Raw genomic sequence first — 26,746 nt, 5'->3', positions numbered from 1 at the left:
GTCAGAGACATTCCTCAAGCCTCTGGGGGAACGGCGACTTCTCAGCGGACCCAGCTGTACTGCTCTACAGAGTGTCTCCACTCATCTCAGTCCCCAGGTTCTGTCTTACAATTCCCCAACGCTGTGAGCTCCCTTGTTGTCCTATTACGCCCTCGATTCTAATCAGGTAAGATCCCCACACCTGGTCCTCTGTTGTTACCACTCCTATGTGCTGCTGGGGGACCTGACCTTTCCATTTACTCACCTCACTCTGCTCTCTCTGTTGCCAGGGGCTGGCACTTAGATAGGACATCATCTGGAGATCGGAGATTAGCCCTTGATTGCAGATCAAGCACAGTAAAAAAGCCTTAAATCTCAGCTGTATGTTTTATCTCAATGAGCTGACCCAGTCACATTTATAAACATTAAGCTTCCTACCACTACGGCCCATTTTACCCTCATATTTTGTAGCTATATCTTAATCTGCCCTGCCTGCTTCTATTGCTTCACCATTTCTTTCTCTGTCAGCTCCATGAGGGCAAGTGCTGCCAAGTGTCTTGTCACAACTGCCTCCCTGGTGTCCAATACAGTGTTTCCCTACCCTAGGGCTTTAATAATTTGTAAATAAATGAATGAAAGAATTTCTTCTCTCTATAACATTCTGTAAATTGCTTTTTAGTCTCACAAGTTTGTGGAAGCTGCCCAAGGCTGCCAACAAATTTTCCTTAGGCAAATCCACTGTTATTGTCTTTGTTCTTATCTTTCAGTATCAAATAACATTTTCTATTTTCCTACAAGAATTCTCATCATTCTGGATTTTTCCACTGCATTCTGCATCCTAGCCTCCCTTTTTCCATGTCTTCAATGACTTTTCTCCTTCCCTCTTAATTTTCTTTTCTGGTTCCTTTTCTTCACCTTATCCCTTATTTATGGTTATCCTATAAGGCTTAATTCCAGATTTTCTTCTCTTTTCTATATAGTATTCCCTTTAATTGGGAGGAATGGGGCAGTATGGGGAAACCACGGAGGGCTCTCTCTTTCATCTCAATTTGCTTTCACATCATCTCTATCTGGAGGCCACAGCTGACATCCAAATTTTAATATTCAAACAACTGACCTCGTTAATTTGCCTCATAAACAGAGACTTGTTCCCCTCAATTTCCTCATTACTAATAACACATTAGTGTTTGATAACTCATCTCAAAACTTTAGAAAATTTTTAGAAAATTTTTACTCCTTTTTTGAATATCACATCAAAAATGATAATGATATATGATATATGATTCTTTTGATATACTGTATTTTCACTCTAATCAAATCTCTTCCTTTCTATTTCTACCACCAATTACTGTAGTTTAGATATACATTTTCTTAGCTCACGTTTATGTACACGTGGATTCCTTGTAAATTATCACCATTTTAATTTATCTTACAAACAGCAAATGAAATAAATGTCCACATCTAGTGTCTTTTTTTTTTTTAAGGTGGCAAAAAGTGGTTGATCTTAGGAAAATAATATCCATTGGTTTAGCAAAATAAATAATATATACAGATACATATACTCATATACATATATATATTAGCTCAAGAATTGGTCCTAAAACAACAGGACTCCTATAAGTCATAAATCATACATGTAGAACAATTTTTTTTAAAGTCACATATGATACTGACTAATATGAATTGATATTTGTACATAGGGAGACCAGATTTATAAGTTCACCAACTAATTCAACCAAATATTTAGAGTGCTTGCCTCCAAACTCTGCAAATTTACTGATGACAGTCTAAGCAAAGTTGTAACTTATAAACCTTTGGTCTGAGGTTGGTTGGAGCGCAGTAGGTTGGGCCCACACGAGCCTTACCTGTCATCTCCTTAGCCTGCTCCACGATAAGGTGATTGAGGGCCTCTTTTTCCTGCTTCAGCAAAGTATTTTCTTCCTTCAGATTTGATACCAACTATAAAATGAAACAATAAACTGAGATGTCTGCCACAGACAGAGGCAGCCCGATACTGAATACAAAGACCACACATACAGCAGTCACCGGTAGTCACTACTTACTTCCACATCTCACTGCCTCACTTCTTTGCCGAGTTATATCTGGTCATCCTTCAAACTTGTTTCTAGCATTACCCTCCAGAAGGCTTTCCCGGAAACTCCCTCCAATTACATGTCTCTCCTTTGGGCTACTACAGGACCCTGAATTTGCCTCTTTATAGCCCTTATAAATGATTTACTTTTACTTCCCTGAGTGACTAGAAATTCTTGGAGGACAAAAGTGATTTGCTGTTGTTGTTTTACTTTGTACCTTAAGCATTTAGCAATTGCCCGGCACCTAGTAAGCATTTGCGCTTGAAGCAACGATAATGCCTTTTCACACCAACAACCTAATGCAATGTTTATGTGTACCCATGATTCAAGCAGAGAGATTACAGAGGTTAAGAAAAATATGAAAGGCATTTTGGTTTTGGAAATTCACTGAAGACCTTCCAAAGCTCCTGGTTCTCTGTCTTGAGAAAGAGAATTTCATTTTCATCTCCTTTCAAGAGTTTTGCAAGGTTGTAAACTTTTATTCCACATTGAAGCATTGACCTTACAACACTGTGAATATACTTAATGCCACAGAACTGTACACTTAAAACGATTAAAATGGTAAATTTTATGTTACATATAAGCATATTTTACCACAATAAAAAAATACTGACCTTTAACTTTCTATTTCCTAGTTGGATAAGGATTCTCAGGAAGCAAAAATCAAAACCAAAGGAAACTTTGCTAAGTTCATAATTTATACAGTTCACCTTTGGAATAGAATGTGTGCTTGTCATAAGTGAAATCTGAATTCCTTTCTCTAAGCATAAGTTCAAGGGACTCTTAAAGCAACAGCTTTACTAATAAAGAGAAAGTGTCAGGAGTTCAGAGACAGAGAAAGCGGGCTCTCTGACTAATGATCCCTGAAGAACAGGGAACTGAGATTACAGCACTGTGCCACTGCAGAAGTCAGGCCAGAAGGTGTTCCTTCTGATGGCCCAGTCTCTTCCCTCTGTGCTGATAAGGTCTTAACGTCTGCTCTCAGTAGAAAGGCTGAGTTCTCTAAGTGCTCTTGAGAGAAGCTGCTCTTTGTCAGGGGTGTGCAACCAATCACCTGTGGTGCTTTTTCAAAATACATGTGCCTGGCCCACACACCCAGAGCTTGGGCAGGTATCTTTTTAAAAACTCTCCAGCATATTCTGAAATACACTCCTGGTTAAGAACCACAGTTCTGCTGGACCTTCTAGGCTCCTTGATCAGGCTAACTGGCAATGTAGCTTTCCTGACCACAAAGCTAGCTCTCACAGTGAAATTTTTTCATTCTTCCTCATTACCACACCCCATCTAAAAGCATTAATTGGTAGTGCCTATAGCTATCCTTGTGAAGGCAGCAGATAATAAAACGAAAGGAGAAATCTGAATATGTTCAGGTATACTATTCTATCAGACTAGAAAGGTATGAACTTGACTTTGAAAAGGAAACAAGAATACTCCTACCAAGCTTAATTCTCTATAGTTTCGGAGGAATTTGGAAAGCTTCCAGGGACTCAGGAAATGGGGGAAAAAAGAGAGAGAGAGAGAGCACAAGAAAGAGAGATCTTAAACCTCAACAGTATCCCATTGGATACATATTTGAATTCTGACAGAACAAGCCTGCTATGTCAAAGTAACATATTAATAGCACTGCTGTTTTCAGATACAGAGCCCAGATCTGCTATATATATAGAAGGGATTATTTTATCAGGACCCTGAATACCATGGAAGCATTGCAACTTTATTAGCTACACTATCCTACCTGAATTGTGTCTAAGCTCCTTCGAGGTTCTTACTGTATAAGCTGCTGTTAAGGTTCAGAAGTCAGTAAGGAAAAAGCATATTGGGATTCTTGCCATAGTTACAGCCATCAGTCAACTCTGTTTTCATTTAAAGATGGTAATACTAGTGGAATCTCTGAAAACCTATTACTTTTTTCCAGTAAGCCTTATGTTGAGGTAATTTTACTTTGTTTAAACAATACATCTCATTACTGTTTGAGAACCTTAGTGTTTTCTGTATTTAATAAAGTTTTGATATAAGTTAATACAAATTTGTAGTGTGGAAGCACTGGTCAATCTGTAAGAATTTTCGTTGTTGTTCTATCTGCATAGCAGTTCTTGGCTACGATCAGTGTGCAGACATTTGGATTTTTTCCTGTTGGACTTCTCAAAACAGTCCTAATGCAGGTTTCCATAAAATCCCTACTATCAGCTACTGACAGTTCATTATGATTTACTTCTTAATCACCTTTAACCTGCTGAAGAAAAGAGTCTACACTCCAAACAGATCTATTCATTCAAAGAAAAAGGGTGCATAGTAGGTTCTTGGCCATCACTTCTCTTCTTATAACAAACACTGCTTTGCCTCTGTTCTTAGGAGAGTAAAAGGTTTTACTAAAAGACCTATAGGTACTCATCCAGCATATGGAACAGCTGCTTGGGGGAAACACTAATAATGAACAGTAAACCAACTGAAATGTGTGTTTACCTTCGATTGAAACCGATATTGAGCCACAAGGGCCAGGTCAAGATGACAGCACAACTCCTTTGTGGAAGGAGTAGATGGGGATATGAACATTAGCTCCTACCTGCTCAGTTTCTTGTTTGTATCTATCAGCACATTCTTCAATGGATTTTTTCTCACACTGAGTTTGTTCCAGGTCTTTCCGGAGCTTGGCAATTTCTTCCTGCAGACTGAGGACACGTCCAGTCGCAATCTTAGCTTCTTCCTCGCTTAGGTGAAGACGTTCTAAGTCACTTCGTAGTTTCTCGGTCTCAGAGTTGTATATTCCTTCCAGATTGGTCAGTTTCTCCATGAGGCATTTGTAGTCTTTGTTCTTTAAACACACACATAAGTGACAAAAAGTAAGTATACACACCACAAATGTATTTAGTGAGAAAACCATGCCTATTCATCATATTCATGCTATATCATCATAGTGCTGATATAGTATCTAACCAAAATACTAATGACAATATTTAAAATAACACAATCAGCACCCTCTTAGTGATACAAAGAGAGAATAGGCACAATTATTTCTGTTTTACATGATGAGCAACATAGATGTGATTTTCTCATAGTCACAAGGTGAGTTCCCACAGTAAATTCTCTTTCTTGATTCTTAATCCAGGAATAGGAAAATCTATACTTGCTTTTGAAAACAAATCAGTGTGCTACTGAAAGCCATGTGCCGGCTAGTGACGCATAAGAATGATAAAATGGCCTCAAAATCACAAGTTTCTTACAAATCCCTTTGTTTACCATCTGGAAACTCCTCTTCCCACTCTGAAAACCTTTCTGATGAATCCTATTTCATTCTGTTTTCTGTTTTTCTTTGTCATCCTTAGTATTTATGTATTACTAACTACCTTTATATCATTTGCATGTGCTAAAATATTACTTGCTAACTATCTCTGAGAAATCGAACTTTTATCTCTGCAAACAGACTGCAGATGCCTCAGAAGCATGGACATTTTCCTGCTTCTTTTGCCATCTCAATGCTAAACAACTCATCTGCAAAGGGAACAATACACTAAACACAAATGAAGGATAATGATGAAAGAGCTCTGTAAAATATAAAGTACAATATGACTCTCGGTCCTAACTGTTTGGAGTGCTAGTAAACCTGTCTGTGTTCTCGAAAATAATTTCCTGCCTTGGTCTTTGCCATTATAATCTTACCTATGAGCTTGTCACTATTTCCACATTCATTAATGCCATTATTATTTCACTTTTTTTGCTAAGACTGAAAGGTAAAGTCAAGAGGAGACAACGCTGAAGATGACCCCAGTGGATTTTGTTAGGCATGCTGCATTTGCAGGACTCCTGTTTAAAACACACCTGTTCATCAACTTTGCGCTGCAGCTGCATGATCTTGTTCTCCATGCCAATGTGGAGCTTCTTATAGCGCTCCACGGAGCGGGCCTCGATCTTGAGCTTCTTCAGCTCGCGCTTGGCCATCATCCGCCGGAAGCAGCACTGAAGGTAGATGATGGCGTGCATACTCCTCTTGTAGCAGGTGCGAGCCAGCCAGCCCCGGACCCACTTCTGAATGATGATTGCTTTGTGTTCACGGAGTATCTGCAGAAGAGGGTAAGTGCAAGTAACGTCAGACCCTGGACTAGACTCAGTGTTCAACTCTATCAACCTATGGATGTCAGGCTGAGAACCCACACGTTACCTAAAGGGAAAGACATAAAAGTTGAAGCAACAATGTATTATGTGGATTGTATTTATCACAAATATATGGAAGCACAAAATTATTTTAAAAGGTGATTGAATTTGGAAAGCTTCCAGGGCCTCAGGAAATGGGGAAAAAAAGAGAGAGAGAGAGAGCACAAGAAAGAGAGATCTTAAACCTCAACAGTATCCCATTGGATACATATTTGAATTCTGATAGAACAAGCTTGCTATGTTAAAGTAACATATTAATAGCACTGCTGTTTCCAGATACAGAGCCCAGATCTGCTATAGATATAGAAGGGATTTTTTACATTTAAAAGGCAATTTGAGGGCTTCCCTGGTGGCGCAGTGGATAAGAATCTGCCTGCCAATGCGGGGGACACAGGTTTGATCCCTGGTCTGGGAAGATCCCACATGCTGCAGAGCAACTAAGCCTGCGAGCCACAACTACTGAAGCACGCGTGCCTAGAGCCCGTGCTCTGCAACAAGAGAAGCCACCGCAAGGAGAAGCCCGCGCACCACAACGAAGAGTAGCCCCCACTCGCCACAACTAGAGAAAGCCCACGCGCAGCAACGAAGACCCAACGCAGCCAAAAATAAATAAATAAAATTAACATTAAAATAAATTTTTAAAAAACTCAACTCATTTTATAAAAAAAAGAGGAAATTTGAGAGACATATAAAAATATGTATTATATCCACATGTCATATGTATGATTACATGTATATGTATGATGATAAACAGAGTATACAGATAGAAGCTGTCTAAATAAAAGGCACCAGATACTAAATAGAAAACTAGTCTACAAAGAAAGAAAAAATGCATTAGGTTTCTTATTGCTATATGATTTCTATAAGCAACAGGTGATCCTTTAGAAAATAAACAGAACTTGGTACCCTGTGAACTATGTGCTAGTAAAATAAGAGATTTACCCACTACCCTTACTGCTGATACCATGTCACTGTGCATTAGGTCTCTGCTTGAGGACATGGGGTATTGCCAATAAGCAGGCTGTAGAAGACGACACTTGGGGTACTGCAAAGTTTATTACTGATTTATTGATTTTTTCCCCAGCAACAAAAAAATGACACTCTTGTTTGCCATATTGGAGGAATACCATTCTAGTGAGGATTTCCCATTGCTATTATAAATGCAGCACAAATCCATTTATGGGATTCAAAGGCAGTAGGGAGAGAACTTTAAAAGGAAAGCTAAAAAGAAGATAAAGTGAAGTAAACAAATCTTAATTTTATATTGTATTTTGTTAAAAAAAAAAAAAGATATTCCCCTAAACTTATAAACAACTTATAACAATAAGATTGCCTTGGATTTCCCTGGTGGCACAGTGGTTAAGAATCCGCCTGCCAACGAGGGGGACATGGGTTTGATTTCTGGTCTGGGAAGATCTCACATGCCACAGAGCATCTAAGCCTGTGTGCCACAACTACTGAGCCTGTGCTCTAGAGCCCTCAGGCCACAACTACTGAGCCTGTGTGCCACAACTACTGAAGCCTATGTGCCCTAGAGCCCATGCGCTGCAAGTACTGAGCCCGCGTGCCACAACTACTGAAGCCCACTCGCCTAGAGCCCGTGCACCACAACGAAGAGTAGCTCCCGCTCGCCTCAACTAGAGAAAGCCCTCAGGGAGCAACGAAGACCCAATGCAGCCAAAAAAATAATAATAATAATAATAAATTTTTTTTAAATAAGATTGCCTTATGAGATGAATTTCTCGTCACTAATGACCATCAAGCAGAGATTGTGTAAACAATTTCCAGGAATGATGGGGAAGAAGTTCTTAAATTTTAAGAATGGTTGAACTAGCAAAACTTTGATGTCCTTTCAAGTCTACGATATTATAAAATAAGTCTTGTGTTATATAAATGTTTAAATGTATGCACTTGATTAAGTACTTATTAGTGATTATTATAAATGGATACAATGTATCTTTTATGAAACTTTTTAAATGTAAAAAATCTCTGATACCATCTATTCAGATAGGTAGCAGTTTAGTAAGATCATTAAAAGAACAGTTCCTATTTTTAGGTTATGTAGCTGAGAAAAACAATGAAAAACATATGCCATCCTAGAGATACAATTAAGAAATAAGTGGTTGTGTTTAAAGCCATCAAATACAAAATAAACATAGGTGTTTAGGAGACCTTCATAGTATCTTCAGCCAACTCAAGGCTGTCCCTTTGGGATGTTTTCCTAATGCTAAGGCAGCCTTCAGTTCCCACTAAGTGCAGTCACCGTGCATCATGCCACAGTGAGGCAGGGCATCCTGAGCTCTCACTCAACAACACAATCCCAAGGGAGCCCCCTGTCTTATCTGGATGACTAGTGACAAACTGGATAAGACTCAGTGATGGCAAATTGAAGGCTTTCAGACTTTAAAACTCAAGCAGCACAGAGTGGCAAAGGTATTAATGCCAATATTCCTGTTCCATTTCCTTCTCCCCATGTAACTTCAGTTACTGGTCCATTTCTCTAATTTCAGTCAAATGGAAACAGTATATAATTAGAGCTTCCATTCTCAATCTCATTTCCATCGGTGAGTCAGAGACATTAAATAACACTTGCTCTCACTTTAACACCCCCAAAGCTTGAAGGAAGCTTGGACTGGAGTCACAGCTAGAAAGATCACTAAGTGGGTACCACTGGCCTACACATGAGCCTGCCTCTAACCTGCCTCCCCTACTATGTCCAGTCACACTGGGAGCTAAGCTAGCTAGAGACTGCTACTGCTAAACCAATGGCCTCACACTCCAGTTCAGATGTTCCTGAGGAGAGTAGTGAGGAAAACAGGAGGGTAACTGGTTTGGTATATCTAAAAGGTCAAGTTTAATAAGGCTTTTCCCTCCCTTGAAAGCTCAGGCTTGAAGAGAAAGAACATCTGACTATAAAGCAGGTGTGGGCAGAAAGACCTGGAGTAGCTGTCTTCAAATTTTCTTCAAAACTCAGCTATTAAATATGCTCATTCAAGCCTCATTAGCTTTCCATTTTTCTTTGTTATATAAAATTAATTCAAAATAAGAAAGTAAAATAAATACATGAATAGGGCCTAGGGCATGCCCACATAATCACTGCCTGTGATTAGAGAAATGTCCTTCACATCACTCTACCGACATTCCTTCTAACAGTGATGCCCAGAGAGCTCCAAGATCCAGACTGTATTTCTGGCTTATTAGGACTATATTCTAAAGAACAGACTCAAAACCTTGCCAAAATGAAAGAGGAAAAACTTTCATCGACTAGATCATATATTGTTAGAGGTGATGACTAAGACTAATCTGGTGATCCACGATCTATAGCCATGATGATTATGGCTAGACATAAAGATTTTTTGTCAAAAATTTCTAGAGCATCATACTCCAGTCAATACAACTTTGACCACATTGATGTTCTATTTGATTTCATTTTTACCATGGTAAATTGTTCCAAGGTTGTTTCATTCTTAATCTGTTCATCTGCCATATATTGAGTCAGCCAAAAAGTTCATTCGGGTTTTTCTGTAAGACGTTACAGAAAAACCCGAACGAACTTTTTGGCCTACCCAATATTTTTACCCATTCAAAGCTCACCATAGTCAGCTGAATAAAGGCCCCCAATCCTAAGAATCTGTAAATATTACCTTATTTGGGAAAAGGGCCTTTGCAGATATGATTAAGATAAGGATCTTGAGACGGAGAGATTATCCTGGATTACCTGGGTGGGCCCTAAATCCTTCACTAGTGTTCTCATAAGAGACAGACAAAAGAAGTGAAGTTAGACACAGAGAGAAGATGATGTGAAGATGGAATCAGAGATTGGAGTGATATGGCCACAATTATTAGGAATACTGGTGGCCACCAGCACTAGAAGAGGCAGGGAATGGGTTCTCCCCCATAGCTTCTGGAGGGAGGGCAGCCCTGCTGACACCTTAATTTCACAGTTCTTGCCTCCAGAACTGTGAGAAAATAAACTTCTGTTGTTTTAAGCTACCAAGTTGGTGGTAATTTATGGCAGCAGCCACAGGAAACTAATATACTCACTTTTTTTTCAAATTACATAGACAGGGGAAGAAAAAAGTAAATTTTCTTTTTCAACACCATGTTAATAAATATATGTGGCTTATTTAATATTTAAAAATGTATTTCAGTTGTTGGTTGTCTCCATATGACTCCTACATCCATAGGAGCCCCTGTGGCACTTTGTACAGACATGGAATTTGATTAACGTTAATGGAATGAATAAACCAAGTTGAAAACAAGGCCTCACCTTGCGATACCTATTTCTGGCCAAGTAGCCTCGCAAGTAAGACTGAAGGACGATCGTGGCAGTCCGCCTGATCTTGTACCTCCGGCGGATTACATACATGCGCCAGTACTTCTGAATGATGGTTGCTGCCTTGCTTCTGCGCAGGAACTTAGCATAACTGGCCAGAGAAAGAGTGGTGTGTAGTCAGTAATCAGAAAAACCCAGGAATACATTTTGTAGAGGCTGAAAGCACCAATATCTTTGGCATAATAAGTAGTACCTCCATTGTATTATTCTAATAACACACACGTTAAATCAACATTTATATTTCTTATATTTGTATAGTTATTTAATGATCCCCCAAATATCTGTCCATCCATCATCTCATTTGAGCCTTACCTAACCCTGAAAAGTGGGATGTCCCATATTACTCGATTTTACAATACAGAAACTGAAGGTCATAAAGGTCTATTCCCTCTAGGACTGTGCTCATTACCCCAGGCTATGTCCCCTTTACATAGCAGACCAGCTTACACAGTAATCCTGTACTTACTTATCACCAGCTTTCTTAGCTCTATCCATTGCTAATGCACGATGTTTTTCCTTAATCTATCCATTTGGGCACAAGTTCTTTACCATTAATTCATGTCTTTTGATATCTCTAAATTAAAATTATCCTAATATGGAATCACACGTAAGTGTAATTCTCTTCTACACCTTCTCAGCTAACTGCTCCCCAAAACTCCTCAATAGTCATTATTAACTAGTTATATTCATGACTGTTCTAACTTACAGATGATTTCTTCAAGCCCATATAAATGTATAAAAAATAAATACTGAGGACATGAGTAGGCAGTAATTTGTAATTTTTTTTTTTGAGGTTCAATCTGAATCATTCATAAAGGTGAATGAAATTTTATTCTATTTAACTGTCTTATGAGTTAATTCCTTGGACCTAAGAAGAGGTAAGGTGCTGCCTTCTCAGGTAGGGTGACCACTCAAAACTGTCCTAGTTTGCACAGTCAATCAGATGCGCTCGCCAATCTTCGCTGCCGGTGAGCCAGAGTGGACATGCCGCCAGGAGACCTACCATCGGGCCTGGTGGCCTCGCGCGTATCTCTGCACAGTGATGGCGGCCTTGCGCATGCGCAGGTACTTCTTCCGCAGCAGCCACCCTCGGATCGTCTTCTGGATCCGGATGCAGGCAGCCCTCAACTTGTCTGCCCTCAGTTTTTCCAGATAGGCCACTTGACCGGCACGGAAAAAGATCTTTGTCTTCCCAAACTGGTATTTGTCCTTGTCCTATTTTTTGGAAGAAATTGTATACTCAGAAGTAGAAATGATGACTATATAAATGAATTTTAAAGAGAAAAAATATGTCTAAAAGCAGAATCAGTAAAGGGATGAAACTATTAGCTAAAACTTGGGCTACATCACAGTTAACTAATGGAGCCAGCTTTTTGATCCTATGCAAGCTGAGCAAATAGAAGGGACTTTAAGGAAAACTGCAGTTTAAGAGTTATTTTCCAGAATTATTCTACCTGGAGTTATTATCTGAGGCCCAAAAACTTGGTTGTGGGTTATAGGCAGCTACTATTTGCTTGTTTGTATTTTAAATATCTCAAGGAAATGGAGGTGCTGACACTCCCTCTGACTGACCCAGGCTGTAAGGATTACATCGGGCTGTGTGTTCCATGAGAAAGCTGAAGGGACAAAAACACCAGTATGAAGAGAAAGGCAGGAAGTAATGCACACAAAATAAAAGTAAAAGATTAAAAAATCTTGCATATTCATGTTAAGTTTCTCAACAGTTATCTCTTGGTTTTATCAACAGTAAATCTTCCTACAAATTTCAAAACTCCTTTTACAAAAATATAATCATTTATAATGCTCATTGACTTCTGATTATAAACAAAGTTGAGCACTAAACACAGATATATATGCATGCTATTTTTGGTCTACTATATTCTGATCCAACTTATCTAGAAGCATGCGAGTTATTAACCATCTTGTATCAAAAGAAGAGTAGAATTTATTTATAATAATCAATACTGTGATCTGAAATTCTAAGTGAAAACACAGAAAATCACTTTTCACTGTAAGCAAATATTTCCTATCTTGTACATGAAAACAGAAAATCAGAAATCTCCACATATACCTAAAACTGTTTCAGTTTAAATCAATAAAGTTTGCAAAGGAGGCTAGCTGGAAGAGCTAGAAAGTGGTTCCCTCTCCCTGTCTCCTTCTCCCTGCCCCATCTCATCTCAGCTCTCCCTCCCTCGCCCCCAAGCCTGCACTCCTTTACCTTGTGGCCCCAAGCCCAGGGGGGAGCAGTCTGGCGGGGGGAGGCTGTCCCTACTTTCTGCTCTCCATTCCCTAGAAAGGACTTAGGCCAGATTCAAAAGGTATCAGATTCTTTTACACATTACCAGGAAAGTGGCCTAAGTTCTTTCAAGAAAAATAAAGTTATTATCACCAAAGAAGAGATATTACATCTAGTTAAAAGCTAATAATTATGACTAATTACTTCAAAGTGAGGTAATCCATCCAACCTAGTGTCAAATAAGTGAAAATATTCTTTAAACAGCATCTCATGAGTCTTAAATTCTCTACAACCTACATCAGTGGTTATCAAAATGTAGTCCTCAAACCAGCGTCGGCATCACCTGGGAACTTGTTAGAAATGCACATTATTGGACACATCCCAGACCTACCAAATCAGATGTTCTAGGGGTGGGGCCCAGCACTCTGTAGTTTAACAAGCCCTGAAGGTGACTCTGATGCATTCTGAAGTCTGCGAATGCTTTAGCTTGGTATGCAAGTCTCTTCAAACACCAACCCACATTTCCTAACCAATTCCCTACTGTCCCATGCACCATTTTTTTTTACTGCAAAAGCAAAAACAAAAATCCTACTCTAACTGCTTTTTGAGAAAACTATGCTTTTCTGCTCCTTGCTCCCTATTAGATAGTCTCCTTCCACTTTTATACAATCTTACCCACTCTTCAGGGCCTGACTCAAAATACATGTCTTCCATGAAATAGTTCCTCCTTCCCATAGCAGATGTGGCTTTGTCTTCCGTTGATTTCTTGTCTCACTCACTCAGCATTTGACAGACACTAAGGTATATTACACTTATCTTTAAAATGCATTAATTTCCAAGACAGACTATGTCACCTGAGGACAAGACTTATTTTTTCTTAATCACACAGCATCTGGCCTGGTGTCTGTCATAAGTAATTTTCAATAAAAATTTAGTACTTGGTAAATTTTTATTGAAAATGATCAAACTCTAAAAAGAATGTGTCTCAAGTCTGGGTCCAGGCCTCACCATCCTGTTTCTTGATACTGGACCATCATCTTCACTAGTCCTTCCATCGTAAAGACAGGGAGCCTTGACCTCCAAGACAGTGTGCCTCTCCACCCTTCCACCCCTGAATAACCTGGATTAGTGGTATATGGATCCTCCTAGGACATTCACAGGTTACAATCACAAGGCCTTTGGCAAACATCTGTTCTGATAAAGGTAAGTGAAAAATCTTTCTTACCAGTATCAGTTTCTCTAAAACATTCTTGCATGTTTGTTTTCTCTCACTTAGCACATCTTTTTGCTTCATTAGGACACGGTAGCGGCTGAAAAATTCTTGGTAAGTCCACCTATAAAAAGAAACTCATGTCAGCTTATTTAAAGAAGCAGGAACCTCCCCTTTTAGGATCCCTTATATTTGAAAAATGTCAAGCCCACCGAGAGGGGAAACCTGCTGCGCTGATTCGGATGGTTTCCAGGACACCGCACGCTCTCAGCTGCTGTACCGCCCTCTTCTCATCAAACCTATGTGTAAAAATGGAAATCATTAATACACAAAGAAGCGTGGCTCTAGCCACAAACTACTTTCCTCAGTCCAGAGACTGAATTCTTTTGTAAAGAGCCAAATGGATTAATTAGAAAAAAAAATTCAAAAGTTGGAACAGTGATCAAAATGGAAAACTCCATGTAAGAGAGGGGAAAAGACCATTAGCAGTAAAAATACATACCACAAACTTATAAGAAATGCCATTAAATATATTTAAAAAGCCCAAACTCCTCTGCACTGTGCCATGCTCATTACATGCCTTGACCTGACTAGCTGTTCTCATAACTCTTTAGTTCACCATACAGAGCTCCCCTGGAATAAAGACTGGCCAGCCCTGGAGATTTCTCTAACAAGAAGAACAAATTAAATATGCCCCATTCAGGTATTTTAAAAAAATTATTGGTGTTCTAAAAGCTATTCAACTCAGTGTATACATACTAAGCATCAATAGTGTCCATGTCAGTGAAAAATATTTTATATTATATCTTATGTGTATTTCACTCTAGATAAACGGCACCTTAATGTTAAATTGACACTAAAAGAAGAAGTAGCAAGGCCTGCTTCTTACGGGATGACGATTCCTCTTACTCCCCAATTAAGCCCTGAGTGAACTATCCGAGGCTTCTGCTGTGCTATCTTCTCAAGTGTTTTGTTGGTGATGGGAGATGGGGTTGGCTGACAGAAGGTGATGGCCCCTAGGGCTGTCCAGGAAAGTCGCCCAGGGCGTGGCAGCTTCTTCCAGCGTCTCACTTCCTCCAGAAAGGGCTTCTTGGCAACGAGAAGAATACAACAGTCTTTCAGAAGTGCCCTGCAGTCTAAGGCCGACTCTCCAAGGGCAAGACTGGCATGGGTGTAGGTAAAGGATCACACACACACTGCGGAGTGGGAGTTATTACAGCCTTTGGTAAGTGTGCCTAATCTCTGACCCACAAATTCCACTTCTGGAAATACACTATTCTAAGGAGATAATCAGGCAAATATACAAAAATGTTTGGCAAAAGATGTTTATCATAGCCATAGGAATAACCCAAATGGCCATCAATAGGGAATAATTTAAAAGAATGGTGGTGGTATGTGTATATAATGGGATATGACGTAGCCATTAAAATGATGATGTGGGGCTTCCCTGGTGGCGCAGTGGTTGAGAATCTGCCTGCCAATGCAGGGGACACGGGTTCGAGCCCTGGTCTGGGAAGATCCCACATGCCGCGGAGCAACTAAGCCCGTGAGCCACAATTACTGAGCCTGCGCGTCTGGAGCCTGTGCTCCGCAACAAGAGAGGCCGCGATAGTGAGAGGCCCGCGCACCGCGATGAAGAGTGGCCCCCGCTTGCCGCAACTGGAGAAAGCCCTCGCACAGAAACGAAGACCCAACACAGCCATAAATAAATAAATAAATAAATAAATAAATAAATAAATAAATAAATAATTAAAATGATGATGTGGATTTGTATTTACTAACATGGAAAACACCCATAAGTTGAAAGCAGATACAAAACAACAATTACAGCATGATCCCTTCCATTTTATTAATCTCTCTCTCCTTCTCTTTTTTTTTTCTCTCTCTCTCTCTCACACACACACACACACACACACACACACACACACATAGCAGGGAAGGAATGATCAAGAAGGATCTATGCCAGTTAATACTTATTATCTCTCTGGGTATAATGAAATGCTCTTTCATTTATTTTTACACTACTTTATATTTCCTGAAAATTGTTTTTATAATGTGCATGCATTACTTTCAAAATTAGAGAAATATTTTCATTTTGGAAAAAACTTCCTCTCACGAATGGTATTTGACATAAGACAAGATGTTTGGTAAAAGTACACATTCTCTGATAGTTTCAACAGTTGAAAAGTAGCAGGGATGATTGTGAGCCTTTGACAAAGCAACCTTATCTCACCCAGCTCTGGTTTTAACTAAAGCCCAAATTAACCAAAAAGATCTTGAAATGAAGTAAATTGCAAATAGAAAATAGTACTAGAAATGTGTGGTTGATCTCAACTTTTAAAATCGTCAGAAGGCCAACTACTAATTTGTTCTCACATTTTTTTTTTTTTTGGTCACGTCGTGAGGCTTTGTGGGATCTTAGTTCCTTGATCCGACCAAGGATGGAACCAGGGTCCCCGGCAGCGGAAGCGTGGAGTCCTAACCACTGGACCACCAGGGAATTCCCTGTTTTCACATTCTTAAAAGGGAACAAAAACTGAAGAAGTTCTATTAACTAGTTGTTTCCCTCTACAAGACATGAAGATTTACCTAAGTATTTTTTCCCTGCTGCTGGTTTGGCAATCCTTATGAGATATGGATACTTTAAATTCAGCAGTTGAGAAATACTTACGTGAATGGGAACTTGAAGTCGTTAGGCTTAATACAGCGCACGTAGTGAGGGGTAGTGGCATTCAGGGTCTCCATAAGCAGGTGAAGGGAGTTTCGGAACTGCATGAAAAAGAGCAGAAAGGGGCATCAGGGTTTTGTCAAAGTCAAAGATGACATAAAACAACTGAAAATTTTCTTCGAATGACACTAGTGGAGATGACTTTGCCACCTGTGAACCTGACCAGCCCTCAACAGTGGAGCTGCTAGGGCTTTTGGTTCAAATTTGCTTAAACCCTACCATTTACATGCTCACTCTGCTAAACAGATATTCTCGCTCCTCCCACCACCACCACTGCACACCCCCCCCCTTTAAAATAGACTTTATTTTCTTAGAGCAGTTTTAGGTTCACAGCAAAATCAAACAGAAGGTACAGAGATGTCCCCCACACCCCCTACCCTGGCACAGGCATGGCCTCCTCCATCATCCACATTCCCCACCACAGTGGTACATGGGTTACAGTTGATGAACCTACTTAGACACATCATTATCACACATCATTATTATCATCACAATAGAGTTCATTCTTCCACCCACCCTTTTAATATAGATTTCTGTAGCTTTCTGTTGTACACTTAAAACTTTGACTAAAAATATAAGCTTGCTTTAAAGATATTAGGGTCATTTAATCATGTACAGTAGGAATTTTGCTGTATGATACTGAAAAAAGTAGCAGATAACTTAAAAGAGTACAGGAAATGAGGGGGGTGGGCGCTGAGGATGGAAGAGTACAGCCAGGGTGGGGTTACCTTTAGGGACATGGGATCAGAACAGGGGCTGTGGACCTGTGCCAGGCCCTGCTTCCTATCTGCTCAGGAAAACAAGCTGACTAGCACTCAGCCTCCTGCCCAAAGCCCCCAGCCCTAGTTCAGGCACTAAGCACGTGTGTCATGTTTCCCACTCCCCATGGTGCATGAAACATCAAAGAAAACAGAGGGCACTGTCCCTGGGCTGAAGGAGCTGTACAACTCCAGAGAGGAAACAGCCAGAGAACAAAACAAAGGCAGCAGTGGTTTGTGAGGGAGGATATGTACTAGAAGAATTAAAACGTAGAGAAAATTATTTTGGGAAACGCTTAAGCAGAGTCACGGGTCTATGTTAGGAGGGGAGAAGTATGAGTGCACAGTGTTCTGTGTTCTCACAGTGAAAGCTCCAGCCTCTCCTCACCTGAGGACCCCACCTGGGAGGCTGACAAAGGAAGACCTGAGGCTCCAGCTGAGCCAGAGGGGAAGCAGCACTGCAGCAGCGGCTCCCTGAACTCACCTGGTGCCCCACCGTTTTCTTGTGCTCTTTGGCCGCCTGGCCTGGCCTGCCTTTGGTGGGCTTTGCAGGAGTGCGGGAGAGGGGCGTGCGCCCTGAAGAGGTGGCTGAGCTTGGACTGATGGCCTTCTCATCATCTTGAAATAATTCTGGTAGCATCTTAAACTGAGTCAAAAACAGTAAAAGGAAATCACACTCTAAACCCAAACTCAATTGGAAATCTTCCCAGAAACACTATGATGATTCGCAATCCATAGTGATTCCCTTCCTTAAGTAACCCCTTTCAGAGTCACCTTCCAGAAATAATCAATATCTGTGTTAGGAGCCAAAAATATGAGAGGGAGGTGACATCAATGCTGCAAAAATATAGATGGAAAAATGCAGTAATTCTACAACCTTATTTGGGGGAAAACAAAATCAAAACTACTCCACTGAGACTTGAAATCTTAATCCACAGGAAATGGCCACTCTAACCATTTTACTGGTTTTAAACGATAATTATTTTATGAGCAAAATACTAATTGAAAGTCTTATTACATCAGTTCCACCAAATGTTTTATCATCATGCTTCATCTGTCTACCCACTAACTCAAATGGTGAGTACCAACTAAAAAATATCACTGAAAATCTCATCAGGAAGGGTGTCATGAACTAGTTCTACAATTTAATAAGATTTTAAAAAATCATGAATTAATAGTAATTTTTAGAAAGTAATGTGGATTATTGGGAAAAAAGGTAAAAGGAAACCCTGCCCATATCCTGTAAGCTTTGCATTTGTTTTCAAAGGATTTATAACTTGACTGCATAATTCCTGCAATCAATTTTGTGTTCTACCAGGTTAACGAAATGAAAGGCTATTAAAAGATCTGGTAGTTAATAAATGGGTGGATAGTATAAGTTAATGTGGTTGGAAGACATTTTATGGAACAAAAGAGACTTCAAACTAATTGACAGTAACATTTTGATATATGTACATATCTTTACAGTAGTGACACAGTCCACATACATAAAATAAATCCTTCTTATAAGTCAAAGTGTAACGGCAACAACCAATTATTTATCTAACAAACTTAGAATATCTCCAGAAGAAATAATTTTAAAAGAGTTCTTTCATTAAAAAACAAAATTAAGTTCATTTGCTATAATGTATCTATCAATTATAAGGGTAATTTAGGATATAATTCATGATGTATATAACAAATTGTTGTACATGACATACCAATAATGGTTGCTTGCTGCACAAATGAACGTATCCCTTGCTTTACGGAATACATATAGCTCGGTTAGCTACAAAGCAGGGAGGGGGGTGGGGGTAGGGGAACGTTTTACCATTATCTTGTATCACAAAGGGGAAAAATAAGAGTTCCTAATAGATTTGATTTGAAAACTCAGCACAGAGTTAAGATGTAAGGCTATTCGATAATAGGCCAAGGACCCTAGGATCTATCTACACACTTCTGTCATTCCCAAGTAAATTGCTAGCTCTACATTAGTGCTGCCTACCTAAACTTTGTTTTTCTCTCTTCTGTGTGAAATGGTTAATAGAGCTGGGTTGAAATATCATATTCACCACTAGTGTTACAATTTAACTGAAGTTCTACAATATCTACCAGAAAACTACTCAGTGTTGAGAGTTCAGAACACATACACACATATAGATGCATATATATGTGTCTTCCTCTTCATACAAATTATAAATTTAAAATTCTCTACATTGAGTTTTCATTTAAAAAAAAAAAGAGAACATTTTACATTGTCATATTAGAAACTACAATTTCTTCTTTAGGCAGTGTTCCTGCTTCCTCGTGGGCCATTTTTTTCAGACTTCTTTCCTGGTTCTTCCTCAGGTCAGTCTCTAGGAGTTGGAATGCCTTACTCTCTACTATTTTTCACCTACTTGTTCTCCCTAAGCAATCTTATCCAGTCCTATTGCTTTAAATGCCATCTAGTTCTTAAGACTACCAAATTTATATCACTGACTCTGACTTTCCCCCTGACGTGCTGACTTTCATTTACAACTTCCTATATGGCATGTCCACTTGACTATCTAATTGCCATCTCAGGCAAAACATGTCCAAGATAAAACTCTTTTTTTTTTTAAATTGAAGCATAGCTGACCCACAATGTCGTGCTAATTTCCACTGAACGGCAAAGCGACTCAGTTATACATATACATATTCTTTTTTTTTTCATACTCTTTTCCATTATGGTTTATCAAAGGATATTGAATATAGTTCCCTGTGCTATATAGAGCGGGACCCGTTGTCTATCCATTCTACATATAGTAGCTTACATCTGCTAATTCCAACCTCCCACTCCATCCCTCCCCCAACCCCCTCCCCCTTGGCAGCCATAAGTCTGTTCTCCATATCCATGAGTCCAAGACAGAACTCTTGATCCTTTCTCTTGAAGCCTGATCTTTTACAAGTCTTCACCTCAGTAAGTGGCACCATTATCCATCCAGCATCTCAGGCCCAAAACATAGAAGTCATCTTCAATTTCTCTCCTTCTCTTACTCTCCATAGTCAAACCATCAACAAGACCAGTCAACTCTACCCACAAATCATAAGCCATTTCCACTGCTATAATCTCAGTATCTCAGTCCACTATCTGTCCCCTAGATTACTACCCCCCTATCCACAGCCCCCCCACCATATCTCCACAGTAGCATATCATTCCCCATATGAAAACTGTTCAGACTTTCCACGGGAACAGGAATAAAATCCATACTCTTTACCACACTTCCCTCCGGAAAGTGGCCCCTGTCTACCCATCCTATACATCCTACTCACCTACCATGCTCCAGTCATACTGGCCTTCTTTATGGACCTCAAACACAACCATCTTATACAGTCTCAGCACTCCTCACTTACTCTTCCACTGACACAGTTGTCTCCTATTATTCAGGGTACAGCCCAAATGTCACATCCTCAGAGAGGCCTTTCCTGACCACTGTGTCTAGTGGAGCACCTCACCTCTGCCCAAGCTTAGTCACTCTCTAGCTTGGTGCCCTGTTTTACTTTCTTTATAGCACTTACCACTTTATGATATGATATCATCTAAATATTTGGTTAAGTGGTTATTACCTAACTCCTCTGCCTATCTCATTTACCTGTTTACCTTGCTAAATTCCCAATTTTCTTAAATCATTCATTGAAAAATTTAGCCATTCCCCACTGACTGAGGATGCCAACTTCATTTCAAGAGAGAAAGGCAGATAAACAGAAAGTCAAATATGTAAGTAGGTAGATATGCCTGGACATTCCATCTTGTTTCTTTGATCTGTCTATGCTTAAGACAGGGCTCTGAATTGCTTAAGACTGAACTTATATGTCTACGAAAGAGTGTTAAAGAAGACAGAAGAATCCAAGTAACTGCTTCATAAAGATGTGGGAAATCATCTCAGTAACAACAACAACAACATTATTCACTAAGAGCTTTTTATACATGAAGCACTGCTCTAAGAGCTTAATAAAACCTATTTAATCCTCATAACAACCTCTGAAAGTAGATACTATCATGATTCTGTTTTACAGATGAGAGATTTGAGGCATAAACTCAGTAGATGAACTGTGCTTCCCTTCATCAATTAGCAACATGGAAAGTAGGGGATATAACTCTTTTTAATGACATTTAGTAGAGTTGCAATTTAGTAGTATTTCATCGAGCTGCAATTTACTTATGTGCTTCCTGTTATTTGATGTAGCAACAGATTTCTTTACGGTGGGAAAACATGAATTAAGACACCTTCTGTTAAGTTTTTTAATACCTTAATTCCTTTTCAAGTGGCTAGAAGCTGCAAAATTAAAGAAAAAAAAAAAAAGACAATACACATACACACAAACAGAACCCCACACTGTATTACCACAAAAATAATTCTGTTGAAAACACATAACACAAATACTGATCTTCTAAAATTAGTACTTCCAAGAGAACAAATCAACACTAGGTTACACTTGCTTCCTATCAGGTGCAGAAAAATTAAAACATGAAGTTCATACCCTTGGGTTGGGTTTCTGCTGACTGGGAGCAGTGTTGGCCTTTAAGCTTTGTAAATCTCACACCACCTCCACCCAACTGCAACAGTGCTATATAGACTGGCAGTTACTCCAAATGATTCCTCAGAATGCATAGCTACTTTCTGGAAATTAAGGAGCCACTAGCCAGTCAGAAAAGTTAGGTCAGAAAAACGACGCAAAAGATTATGGGTGCGTGGGGAATGAGAACCTGTGAATGTTCTGTGTAAGCTAAATTATTGAGAGTAGTAACACTAGAATTCCAGGGTTTTCATCAGTATTCATAAACTAAAATGATTTATAATCTTTAACTGAATAATACTCAGGGATTGGCACTGTGAGAGAATTTTCTCTTATACATCACTCCTATAAGGTATAAAGCGTTAATGTCCAGGGCTTAAGAGGATAAGTGAAAAAATGATTTTTTCTACAGACACTTAAGACTATAGACTCATTATTCTCTGAGGTTTAAAACTGGAATTTGGTCCTTACATGATCTTTCTATTATCAAAATAATTGAAAGTAAAAGTTTTTATTCCAAAAACAAGAGTCAAAATGTTCATATAACATTCCATTGAAGTTAAAAGGATTTTCTTAGAATAAACCAGAAAAACAAAAAGTGCCGGTCAGAAATCCAGAAGAATTCACACGAATATTTTTAGTCTTTCACTGAATATTTGAATATTTACTTTGTTAAATTAAGTAACCAGCTTTCTGGTTTGCTCCCTATAGGATGAAAGTGAGCCGTGCTCCACTCCCCATACTCTCCTGAAGAGAGTCAAAGGGTGGAGGTTGGGATCAACCTCAGAGAGCCATCATACTTCTTTGTAATCTGGAATATTCTTCTCCCACTAGAAAGCAGTGTTTCTGGTATCTATGCCTAAGAAGAATAATTTCAAAGTGCTTTGGACCACACCTGAAATTGCACTCAACGATCCAGAGGTCAATCTTTATTTGGATGGAATGCTTAAGGCCATGTCTCTAGTGCATCCCTTCAAAATGACACAGCCAAAAACAACAACAACAACAAAACGTTTTCTCTCATGGTCTCTCACAAAGGCACAAGAGAGCCTAGAACTGCTGTGGAGGCAAAAATTTCACATAAAACACCACTGCATAGTGGTTAAGAGTGCAGACTCTGAGCTCAACAGCCTGTGTTTTATCAATAATTTGGCTTGAAAACTTATACCTATGAAGTTTCTGTGCCTCAGTTCCCTCATCTGTAAAATGGGAGTAATGATAATATCACCTCATCATAGGATTAGGTGGGTTAACACTCGTAAGGCATTTAAAACAGGACCTGACACATGTATTGATAAATAAAAAACTAACAGTAAAGCTGATTTTGTTAGAACAATTATTATTATTGTTAAAAAGCTAATGCTTAAGTAAGAAACATTTTAATGAATATATCCTGATTGGAGAAAGACTATACATGGTTACCTTGCTTGATTTAAGAACTTTAATTTGTTCTTCAAAAACAGTGTCTTTATTCTTTTCCAGAAAGCCTTCACACTGGTATTCCACCTGAAAACACATGGGAAAATCTCCTTAGCTAATAAAACTTTTGAATAGATATGACTGTCATCAACAACAAAAATATTTATTAGGCTCAGGCTATGTGATGGGCTCTCAGTGAAGTGTTATCATTAGTTTTATTCTAAGAAACTAGTACCATTCTTGGTAAGAAGCATGTTAACTCTAGAGTAAAACTCCCCAAATATTGTTTTTCCTAGGGAAGAGTGGCAGTGCTGATTAACTGTGATCTAAAAGATCATCCCAGTTCATGGGTAAGCAGACTCAGAAGAAGCTGTTCTCTTCTCTCATGCAGCCGAAGAGAGCTCCTCCAAGGCTGACCCACTGTATTTCCTTCAAACCTAGCTCACCCTCCCGCAGGGGTAAGTCTCCTCTGGGAGAGAAGAGATGAAAGTGGGAGAGAGGGTCAGAAGGAACAAATGGCTGTCTGGCAGAAAGCTGAAGCGGCGACGATGGATGTAGATGGAGGCTGGGTAAACACTGTATGATCCGGTAAGTAGAACTACATGAGAATGGACTCTCCCTGCTTCTAGAAGACTTCAGCCATCTACCACTCAGGGTCCCCAGCCTGTACCACAAAGCCCTTAGGCGGCCCTGAAGCCATTCCAAGGTCTCCAGCTAGGAGCAGGATAGACTCGGAAAACCCTCAGTTCCTAAAGGGGACCATGGGAAGTTTACCAGAAGGCTACCCCACAATCTCCTGGAAATATAAACTAGTGTCATAGCTCCAGATTTTCTGAGTAGACTACAGAACCTGTGAAGCAGCAAGTCTGCATGCCTCATTAGTAGGGACCCACTGAATCAATCACAGAGGGTGACACACGTCCACAATTTCTATTCTGAAACCCTTGGGTTTCAGAACCCAGAATCTTTTAGCAGAATCTGAGGCAGCAATCTGTAATCAAACATATTAACATTTCTACATTGAAATATATAAATATCCAGCCTAACTGGGATAAATAAAGACTATCAATAACCTCATGTTAGTTCAGGTCAAAAATCAGGCTTAGCCACTAAATGAATTATGAAAAGACATGGATTTCAGAGTTTCTTGGATTTCAGAATTATAGATAGAGGACTGTAAACGTGTATTTATTTCCTAATATAATTCCATTTAGGTTAAAGAAAGAGAAAACCAATAAGCCAACATTTAAGCTTACTTTTCCTAACCGGAGCTAAAGAATGCAAGCTCAGCAAAGAAAAAAATGCTATCTATTGACTATTGATTTTTTTTCCTCTTTGAACTTAAGTATTCAAAAAGAAAGAGACAATAAAACTTCCTTACTTTGTCAGCAAAATGCTGGATGATGAAAGCTTTGTTTGATAGACGGGGCTTCTCAAAGAGTGCACATTTGTTCAAATGTGTGTTGTACAATTTTTGGGCCCAAGTGTCATCTGTGCCTTTAGGCATCTACATTCAGGGGAAAAAAAAAGAAAGAAAACAAGGTGAATATTGTTATGAGATGCTTCTGATGCATCAACCAAGAGACCATGTTTTGGCTTTCCTAACAACTTTTACATCCAGTTTAGGAACTCATTCCTTTCACATTTCTCTCTTAGAGGCCCCAAACCAATGACTAATGAAAAGCAATGACTGAGACCTTCAGCAACTCAACCTGCCTATACCAGAGGTCATCAAATAAATATTCGATATGCTTTTAAAGCAACAAAAGCCTCACAAATGAAATATCATGACTATCATATATTTTTAAAAATTTGTTAAATAAAAATAACATTTGCACACAGTGGACCATTTATATAATTCAGAAAGGTATAAAATAGAGAATAGTCTCCTCTCACCATTTCCACCAACTTCTTTATCTTTCTGTCTTGAAAGGCATGGACACAAATAGGATCATTCTATAAACTCCTTGCATTTTTTTTTCTTCTTAACAATAGCATTCTTGTATTTATGGCTACTAGGTTGTTACTGATTTTTTGTTATTATGAAAACTGCCACAACGGCTCCTTTTACACAAAAACCTTGGATACTTTTGTAAGTATATTCATAGGGTAAAGTCTCAGCAGTTCCACAGATGGGTCAAAAGGTATGTGTATTTAAAATCTTCACAAATATTGTCAAATTTCCTCAAAAATATGTTGTACTAACTCATGCCCTTCATCAAGAGTATATATGCAATAAATATCAATCTGGGGGACTTCCCTGGGGGTCCAGTGGTTGAGACTTTGCCTTCCAATGTAGGGGGTGTGGGTTCGATCCCTGGTTGGGGAGCTAAGATCCCACATGCCTTGTGGCCAAAAAACCAAAACATAAAACAGAAGCATTACTGTAACAAATTCAATAAAGACTTTAAAAATGGTCCACATCAAAAAAATCGTTAAAAAAATATCAATTTGGTATTATCAAATTTAAACCCATTTGATAGGTAAAAAGCAGTATCCCATTTTTGTTTTGATTTACATTTTATTTAATTTCAAGTGAGGCTGAGCACCTTTACATGCATTCTTTTTGTTTACTGAAGTATAGTTGACGTATAATACTATATTAGTTTCAGTACAATATAGTGATTCAATATTCTTATAGATTATACTCCATGTGAAGTTATTATAAAATATTGGCTATATTCCCTGTGCTGTACATAACATCCTTGTTATTTCGTTTATCTTATAGCTAGTAGGTTGTTCCTCTTAATCCCGCCTTCACCTACCTTGCCCTTCCCCCTAACCATCTTCGCAATGGTAACCACTAGTTTGTTCTCTAGTATCTGTGAGGCTCTTTTTGTTTTGTTACATTCGTTTGTTTTATTTTTTAGATTCTACGTATACGTGAAAAGGTACAGTATTTGTCTTTGCATTCTTAATGTTGCAGGAAATCTGGATGCTTAGGAGGATCAACCTGCATTAAGTTGCAATTTATGGCATAAAAGTTAAAGAGCAACTAAGAGAAAGGATAGGTTATTTGTCTAGGATAACTCAGTTAGCAGTCAAGCTGGGGATCTGATATGTTTTCCACATGCTGCATCTTCAAATATTAAAGCTAAAACTCCCTCTCTACCATATATATCAGTACTAAAGAACAACTAGTTAATTTTAAAATTATGGATATTTAGAACTGTTATTCAAAATGCCTTCTGTACAATTTCTTGCATTTCTTTAACTATATCATACCACTGAACAAAAAGTACCAAATATAAGCATATCAATAACAAAAGTGGCTAAAATTGGTAGTAGCTGTATCTAATGCCAATGAGAAGGGAGATTCT

The 26,746-nt window shown here is 38.9% G+C and overlaps 1 protein-coding gene across 7 annotated transcripts in view; it reads right to left on the bottom strand.

The window, feature by feature from the left end:
* MYO5A (myosin VA) overlaps positions 1-26,746 on the bottom strand; it is a 200,720-nt gene that overhangs the window by 58,463 nt on the left and 115,511 nt on the right. For all 7 annotated transcript variants that reach the window (XM_036842522.1, XM_036842523.1, XM_036842527.1 and 4 more), the window contains exons 13-23: positions 24,808-24,933; positions 23,430-23,513; positions 17,974-18,135; positions 16,675-16,772; positions 14,216-14,302; positions 14,019-14,127; positions 11,561-11,772; positions 10,492-10,648; positions 5,889-6,128; positions 4,636-4,884; positions 1,845-1,938 (exon numbers count right to left, since the gene is read on the bottom strand). In XM_036842522.1, the coding sequence (XP_036698417.1) occupies positions 1,845-1,938; positions 4,636-4,884; positions 5,889-6,128; positions 10,492-10,648; positions 11,561-11,772; positions 14,019-14,127; positions 14,216-14,302; positions 16,675-16,772; positions 17,974-18,135; positions 23,430-23,513; positions 24,808-24,933 (1,618 nt within the window). The remainder of the gene's footprint in view (positions 1-1,844; positions 1,939-4,635; positions 4,885-5,888; positions 6,129-10,491; positions 10,649-11,560; positions 11,773-14,018; positions 14,128-14,215; positions 14,303-16,674; positions 16,773-17,973; positions 18,136-23,429; positions 23,514-24,807; positions 24,934-26,746) is intronic.

The sequence above is a fragment of the Balaenoptera musculus genome, chromosome 2, assembly GCF_009873245.2.
Source record: "Balaenoptera musculus isolate JJ_BM4_2016_0621 chromosome 2, mBalMus1.pri.v3, whole genome shotgun sequence".
Classification (NCBI taxonomy): Eukaryota; Metazoa; Chordata; class Mammalia; order Artiodactyla; family Balaenopteridae; genus Balaenoptera; species Balaenoptera musculus.
Note: the sequence above shows the minus strand (reverse complement) of the source record. Positions and strands in the feature narration are given on the sequence as shown.